The 8,011-nt window shown below is 35.7% G+C and overlaps 2 protein-coding genes and 1 non-coding gene across 5 annotated transcripts; 1 reads left to right on the plus strand and 2 right to left on the minus strand.

Annotated features, from left to right (window-relative positions):
• Window positions 1–663: 663 nt before the first annotated feature.
• LOC111468192 (BTB/POZ domain-containing protein At3g22104-like) lies at window positions 664–3,044 on the minus strand. 3 transcript variants are annotated; one of them, XM_023113329.1, is made up of 4 exons: window positions 2,644–3,033; window positions 1,406–2,308; window positions 898–1,337; window positions 664–864 (listed from the first exon to the last, which is right to left on the minus strand). In XM_023113329.1, the coding sequence occupies exons 2-4, from the start codon at window positions 2,285–2,287 to the stop codon at window positions 861–863; spliced, it is 1,326 nt and encodes a 441-aa protein (XP_022969097.1). In that variant the 5' UTR covers window positions 2,288–2,308; window positions 2,644–3,033; the 3' UTR covers window positions 664–860. The 3 variants fall into 3 exon arrangements, with proteins under 3 accessions (XP_022969097.1, XP_022969098.1, XP_022969096.1); XM_023113330.1 differs by lacking the exon at window positions 664–864 and having other exon boundaries at window positions 872–1,337; window positions 2,790–3,044; XM_023113328.1 differs by lacking the exon at window positions 664–864 and having other exon boundaries at window positions 872–1,337; window positions 2,644–3,044.
• Window positions 3,045–3,411: 367 nt separating this feature from the next.
• TRNAS-CGA lies at window positions 3,412–3,493 on the plus strand. The gene has a single exon. It is a non-coding gene; the product is annotated as a tRNA-Ser (tRNA).
• A 668-nt stretch (window positions 3,494–4,161) lies between these two features.
• On the minus strand, window positions 4,162–5,855 carry LOC111468199 (scarecrow-like protein 32). Its single transcript, XM_023113338.1, has 2 exons — window positions 5,407–5,855; window positions 4,162–5,163 (listed from the first exon to the last, which is right to left on the minus strand). The coding sequence occupies exons 1-2, from the start codon at window positions 5,787–5,789 to the stop codon at window positions 4,287–4,289; spliced, it is 1,260 nt and encodes a 419-aa protein (XP_022969106.1). The 5' UTR covers window positions 5,790–5,855; the 3' UTR covers window positions 4,162–4,286.
• Between the last annotated feature and the right edge of the window lie 2,156 nt (window positions 5,856–8,011).

Here is an 8,011-nt window from a genome sequence, read left to right on the forward strand (position 1 = left end):
AATATAAAATTAAATTAGCATTTTCTTCTTATTTTTCCATTTTTAATATTTAGGTTTGTGTTTTTACCAATTTTTTTTTTTTTTTTAAGACTTGCATTTCTCTTAGAATTCTAGAAATTAATTAATTAATTAATTAAAACCATTTTTATATATTTTTGGGAGATTCTAACTCGATGGAGAGGAGAACAAAACCTTCTTTATAAGAGTGTAGAAATATCTCTTTAGGAGACGTATTTTAAAATTGTGAGGTTGACAACGATACATAACAAACCCAATCGAACAATATCTGTTAAGTGTAGGTTTGAGCCATTACAAATGGCATTAGAGCCAAATACCGAAAAATGTGCCAACGAGGACGTTGGGTCCTTAAGAATGTAGATTGTGAGATCCCACATCAGTTAGAAAAGGGAACGAGCAATGTGCCAATGAGGACGTTGGATCTCAAGGGGGTGGATCGTGAAATCTCAGATCGGTTGAAGAGAGGAACAAAAACATTCGTTATAAAGGTGTGAAAACTTTTTCCTAGTAGACGTGTTTTAAAATCGTGAGACTGACGACGATACGTAACATGTCTCGTTTTAAAACTATTACAATTTTGATGCATTGTATTATAGCTTTTGTCAAGTTGCAACTTTCAATAAAAAAGAGGCCTCTAAACGAGAGTGACTTCGAAAAAGACTCGACCATCAGCTTTCAATCTCGTTCACACCATAACTTTGCAGCAATAATTCACAAGAATAATTGGGTTTGTGGATAAAGCCATCATCACCTTCCTTGTTCTAACTTTACAACCAAACTCAATCTGCTAAACACACAGAGAAAGCTGTAAGAAGCAGCAGAAGAACAGAGCACAGATATCACTATGTAATATTATTACATTATACAAAATCTCCCTATGAACATAGCTTAGGCAATGATTTAACTTGACAATGACTCGAAGCCACTCGAGACTTCAAAATCTTTCTCATTTGGGTCTGCATTTTTCTACACAGCTTCTCCAATTCCACCACTCTCCATTGCATTCCTTCCAATTGAACTTTGAATCTCTCATTATCAGCAGGAACAACATCAAACTTCCCATGATACAGCACAATTTGTTCTGACGATTTCTCTTCTTTTGTGAGATTATGAGGCCAGTTAATCAGAGATTTTGAGTAGTTTATGTTTTCAAGTAAGCTTTCCGTCTCTGGTTTCGGACTTTCGGGTATTGACCGAGTCGATTTCGATTGGAATTTCGTGTTCTTAGAGAAATGAATACCAACTTCATAGGAAAGCTTCTTGTGGTTCAATGCACAGCTTATTTTCTCCTTCTCCTCTTCTGTCATTCCTGCATGCATCTACCAAAACTAAACAACTTTAGTTCTAAGCTATAAATTTAAACAAAGTACATGAGCTAAGTTAATACCTCAAAGTACAGATCTATGGCATGGTACATTTCATCATAGGACTTCCTGGCTGAGTCAGGAACGGCTAATGCAAGAGCGAGGAACCTAGTCGACTTAAGACACGGATCGGGTGCGACCTCAGCCATGTATAAGTCCATCAAATTAGCAGCTTTACTTAATTGAGATGCTTGATTGAGTCCTCCTGATAAAAATGCCTTGAACAGTCTAAGAACAAGTTTGACATCATATAGGTAGTTTGCTCCACATGGGGAAGGAACAAGCAAATTGTCCAATGTAGCATGACCCAACCTTGAACCAATCATGGCCTCCAACCTATTCTTGCTGTCTTTATTTATGTTCAAGCCTAAGGAAACTCGTAGAATGTCGAATAATGCCTTCAAAGACAGCACGTTTTCATCGAGCGTGTCGAGCATATCGACGACAGACTCGATTACTTTCCTCTTTTCATCAGTAGCTGCAGAAAGGAACTTGGATTTCTGGAAATGAATGAGGAATTTGCTTAGAAGAATTTGGTCGAACTCGTGCAAGATCATGGATTGAACAAAGATTTCAAGAGATTCAGTGGTGAAAACCAATAGATCATCAAACCACCAAGTTGTGGAAGCAGAATTTGTCTTTAAGCTTTCAGTGCTTTTGCTATCACAAGATAACCGAAATCTTGAACTGTTAACAGATGAAGCAGATGAAGTTGTTCCACCATCGGCCAAACTGATCTTTTGGCAAAGCAAATCCATGCATTTTTTCAGCATAGTTGATGAGTTTGCTAATGATTCTTGACATTGCTTCAAAGCAATCAGAAGCTCTGACCATGTCCAGTACTTGATCTCCTCAAAAGATTTCTGGGTTTTTACAAGATCAACGAATTGTGTAGCCTTTTCCATGATTTCTGCAGCTCAATCAGTCTGAATGCGAAGCATTAATGTAACAAACAAGTTCAGAAGCGAAGAACAAGAAGGAGAGAAAGAAAGTACAGTGCCTTAAAGTTGCATAGAAACAAAGAAACATTACACTGTTCGTGAAGAGAAGATAAGGAAATGAAAAGAAAAGGCCACCCAAAAGGGGGAAAAGTTCTTCTCTAATGTAACTTTATTACAAACATAGAATGAAATAAATAAACAATGAACACAATAAATTGAGAGCAACAAAAAAGTGGAGCTAGAAGTGTGAAGTATATACAGCAAAGCAGAAAGAGAAGTATGAATGGTCGTTGAAAGCAATAAATGGCAAGGCAAATTACCAAGAAACATGTCCCTTAATCATCTAAGCAAAGAAAACCAATGAATGCCCCATGATACCCATCAGAAGGCAGTGGCTTAGTTGATTGAATTGGAAGACAAAAAGCATTAAATGAAGAAGAGGAAATGAATGGTCACGAGAAGAAACCTCCTGAAGTAGAAGAACAAAGAGATGTGGGCATGACCCACATGAACACTGGCGGAAAGGGGCACGTAGAAAAGGTTAATGAAGGAAGAAGAGCAAAAATGAAGAGAAACCCAGAAGGGGTTTCTGAGAATTGCATCAACAAAACTGGGAACAAGAAGAATATGAATGAGGGTTTGAAATGGCGTCGTTGATAGGCATTAGCCAACAAGAAGAATATTTGTTTTTTAGCGAGACAGAAGAACAGGGTACGTCGAACAGTTCCTCGATGGGCGATGCCAATGCCAAAAAGAGGGGACACAAAGGAGGAATTAGAACCTCAACCTGACATTCCTGCAAAAGATAAAACTTATTCTTCATGATTTTTGTATTATTACAATGTAACCATTGATATCTATCTTTATAATAATCTTTGGAAACCACTAAAAGTTCAAAACTTTATTGTCTTGTCTTGCTCGTGGCTTTCCCGTTAGACATGTCATTCTGGAAAAACCAACATTTCAGAGGTTTAAACATTTGTTTTCCATTATAATTTTGTGTTTTTCCAAATGCAAATGCAAGAGCAGAATCGTGTCTAGCCGAATTAATAGTATTTTTATACTTAGTTGTCAAATTTTTAACAAAAGTCGATATGTCCGAGTGGTTAAGGAGACAGACTCGAAATCTGTTGGGCTTTGCCTGCGCAGGTTCGAATCCTGCTGTCGACGGGTTTTTCATGCTAATTTCTTTTAGCGTTTATTTTTTCGAAAGACTATTTTTGTTTATTTGAAAACCCGATGTAAATTTTTTTCTTTATTAATGTATTATGAATTAAAAATTGAAATTTATAAGTTATTAAACATTTATATAAGTTTAATAGTTTTTATAGTTATTTATTATTATTTAACAGAAGAATTTTTTTAATAATTATAATAATAAGCCTACAAAACAAAAAGTCAAGGGATGGACAAGCTAGCAGGTCCACAGGGAATAAACAGTATAATCAGTAGATATTGTCTTATTTTATTGGATCCGATTCGTGATATTCCCTTTTTTTTTTTTTTCTGAAACCTGGAAATCGCCGCCGCCCCACGACGGCGACATTTCATAGCCACCGTCGGCCACACATAATCCCAGACATAGCTCCACCAATTTGAATTTTAAATTGCACAACCACAGATTTCCTATCTTCTGTTTCAATCAGTTTTGACTTTTTCGTATTCTCTTGCTGCCAATTTTAAGGAGTAAAATACATTAATTGTGTTTTGATTTAAACTTTATATATACATAATTTTATGTAAAATTTATGTCTCAAATGGTTTAGCTATGAATTTTTTAGATTTAAGGTAAACTCAAGAAACGCTATACACGAAAATAAAAATAAATTTAATTTGAAGAGACCGCTACAATAATGTGGCTAACCATATTAAATGAAATAGCCTTTTTAGACTCGAGATACAAAGATAGATCACTGGACCACTAGACTAGAACCAAAACCAAAACCTTCAAGCCACACCAACTTCATCTAGCCAACTCATCAGTAACCCAAGCTGTGACAAACACAGAATTGTGGCCCTTCCACGTCAGCACCAACGTATCTTCTTCCCTCTTCATCCCCCATCCACTGGCCTGCTCTGCCAACAAGGCCTTCAGCTCAGCTTCCACGTCATCACAAAACGGTACGTTTAAGTACCCACCATTCCTCATTCTCTCCGAAACCTTCACACAACTTTCCAATCTCTCAACTCTTTGTTTCCCTTCCAAGCCAATAATGTTTTGGATTCGTTGCCCAATGTCAGCCTCGTACTCGAGCCTCTGCGCGCTATCTTTTGCCAAGAAAGTTTCGAGCGCATCAAAGGGTATCCAAAAATAGTTAAAACATGTTGTAATTCTCGAGGTGAGACTCGAGTCACTCATGTCAGAGTCTTCGTCAACCACCACCATGATTCGTGGGTTGAGGCTTTTCGTCGCGTTAATAAAATCGTCTTCTTCTTCGTTCAACATGTATCTTAGCCAATGTTGACAATTTATGACCAAGGTCTCGTCTTCTTCGAGGCTTAAACTTGAAGGATCAATGGAAGTATTGTGGTTATCAATGACATTGAATTGAAATGGGATGTTTTTGGAGTTGGCGAATTTGCTTAAACAAAGGCCAATTTGTTGTGTGGAGATATTGAGTAAAGGAGGAACGGATGGCCTAAAAGATGGGACAGTGATGCGAAGGGAAGGAGGGCCTTGTGGCCTTTTGGATAAGGCGTCTATTAGGGTTGGCCATTGCATGCAATGAGAAATGCTGAAATCTAATATGTGAACTTTGGGGCACCTTTGAATTGCCTTGTAAATCGCAATGTTCGCTGCACAAAACCCGAACCGATACCATGGAATCAGATCTACGTATCTGTTTAAAGGAAATTCCGAAACATAAAGTTAATATTAACACCAATATAGCTTTGTTTAAAACATTAATTGTAATAACTTATCTGTCTCACAATTTTAAAACATGTCTACTAGAGATTGGTTTCTACCCTTATAAGAAATGTTTCGTTCTCATCTTCAACAGATATGGAATCTCACATTAACATAAGTAACTATATGTTATAACATAACCTATCAACTTAACTTCCAGTCGTATGATTCTCACCTGGCGAGCTCGGTCACTGACATGAACCTCGTGTCAATACGGGCACTACTTCCATTAAAATTCATCGGTGTCGGAGTCGGGGTTGGACAAACCCTAGAGGCTCTAGAAATCAAAGCCCTCAAAAACCAACAAGTGAGGCGTTGATTAGGGTCCCCAACCGGGGAGGCGACGTTATTGAGAACCCACATAACCTGCTGAGCAAGAGTGACATCGTGGCTCTCGAGGGCACTGGCGCAGTGAAGCAGAAGCTTCTCAATACAGCCACCGTCTAGGCTCCCAAGGCACCCCTTTAGCGCACCAGAAAGAGAACTATGAGGCCTGCTCAATATCGTTGAATTATGCACTGAAATTGAACTCGTTTTCCCCTTCAATTCTGCCCTCATTTTTTCAGTAAAAAGGATAATTATTACACTTCATACATAAACATCTCAGATTTTAGAGAGAGAGAAAGAGAGAGAGAGAAGAAGTGGTTTATATTTTCTGTAAAAGATGGAATTTTTGGTTTCTGTATATAAATATTATCCATATTTATTCTCACCAATAATGGCTTCCACATGTATACAACGACTAACATGTTGATGACATGTAGTAGATAATGTCTTTTTTTTTTTTCTTTTTCTATATGAATGGAAATATGAAAAAGATTATATATTTTTGAAAGTAACATCTTTGTGGGTTTGCATATATAAGAAAATATGAAAATGATGAGGGGATACATATTTCTCTTAACATGTTCTATGGTGTGTAAATGGGCAACAAAAAATTGTCCAACTAAACCCTTATTAATACTTCAAATTGTTGTGTCCTTGAAAAACCTATTTCAAAAGAAGTCGTTCAAGATGTTCGTCTTGTAACACTCACCTATATTGTGACATACGTCTGTGTTATATGGTAACTCACTTGGATCACAAGACCTAAAGTGGTGGAACACTGACATCATGTCTCCTCTAGAATACATTAAGAAGGATGTTTGGTTTAATAAGAGTAGACATGATTTTATTATATAAAGATTGAATAATCCATCAAATATTAATGATGAGGGAATGATATAGATTATTTAAAAGAGAATCATCAATGAAGATACAACGCCTATATCTAGACAAGAGGAGCCTATGAAGTTGCACTGATCTTTAGGATTAGTTTTGGGTCATTCCTACAACCGGACCTTTGTTGAACTAAAAAAAACAATATCCTTTAATATGAATTTTAGGCCACTCGAGTGTAAGTTCATTTATCGACTAGAACTAACATTTAGTTGGTGCAAGTTCATCTTTGAAATAGGATAATAATAATAATGTGACCAACTTATTGAATAAAAGGGTAAAGAGTAGGTTAAGAAGCTGTCTTAGCCGGCCACTCTTTTGTCTGATTTTTGCTCAAGGAATGTGTTTAGACAACGAAATATGCAATATTTTAATTAACGTTTTGCCTTTTTATTTGGTTTATACACTTTTTTTTTCCCTTTGTGTATTATTGATAGCTACTTTTCATGCCCATCTTTCCACATACGTAGAGGAATTTGGTTGCCTTTTGGATTCTTTAATTTCTTTTATGTCCCATGTGAAGACATGAGACACGACAAATAAGAAGACAATTTAGCATGTTTCACTACTCACTCCCCTAATCTCACTCTCTTGGATCCTAGAGTTTATAATGAATAACCAATGTATCTATATCTACTCTTAATTCTAATTCACTATTTGATGATTTCGATATTTCTCTGTATCCACTGCGATATGATCACGTTACTTCTCACATTTAAGAGTAAAAACTATATTCACAGATTAATATGAGTTCGTTTAACATCATTTGTCTTCACTCACATGTTTCTTAGGAAAAATCGCTACTAGATATTGTCCTCTTCGAGTTTTCTCTCACGATTTTTTAACGCGCCTGTTAGGGAGAGATTTCCACACCTTTATAAAAAATGTTTCGTTATTCTCTCAAATCGATGTGGGATCTCAAAATTTACCCTCCTTGGAAGCTTGGGACGCCCGGTGTCTGGCTCTAATACCATTTGTAATAGCACAAGCTCGCCAAACAGATATTGCTCTCTTTGGATTTTTCCTTTTGGACTTTTCTTCAAGATTTTTAAAACGTATCAGTAAGTAGAAATTTTCACACTCTTATAAAAAAAATGTTAACATAAGATATGTTTGTCATTTAATGGTTGAATTTAACCGAAGGAATTGAGAGCATGGAGCTAATAATTAACATAGTAAAGTTCACGCACCACATATTATTATATGGGCCTATCTTTTAATTATTATAATTACAATTGATATATTTGGCCCTTTTGTCTCTACTTAATATAAGGAGGACAAGGACAGGCTTGTACCATATTTCACAACATTAAAATGCCTATATTCTGTTTAATATTTGGATTTTTTGAAACTATTTAAGGAAGAATATATACCAATTTATGAACATTTTATATATGCATAAATCCATACAAGAATATTGATTATAGAAAAAAAATAAAAACTATTAAATGCTAATTTTTTTAAAAATGAAAAAGAATCCTAGAACTGTTTTTTTTTTTTTTTTTTTTTTTTTTTTTTTTTTTTTTTTTTTTTTTTTTTTTTTTTTTTTTTTTTTTTTTTTT

The sequence above is a fragment of the Cucurbita maxima genome, unplaced genomic scaffold (assembly GCF_002738345.1).
Source record: "Cucurbita maxima cultivar Rimu unplaced genomic scaffold, Cmax_1.0 Cma_Scf00036, whole genome shotgun sequence".
NCBI classification, from domain to species: Eukaryota; Viridiplantae; Streptophyta; class Magnoliopsida; order Cucurbitales; family Cucurbitaceae; genus Cucurbita; species Cucurbita maxima.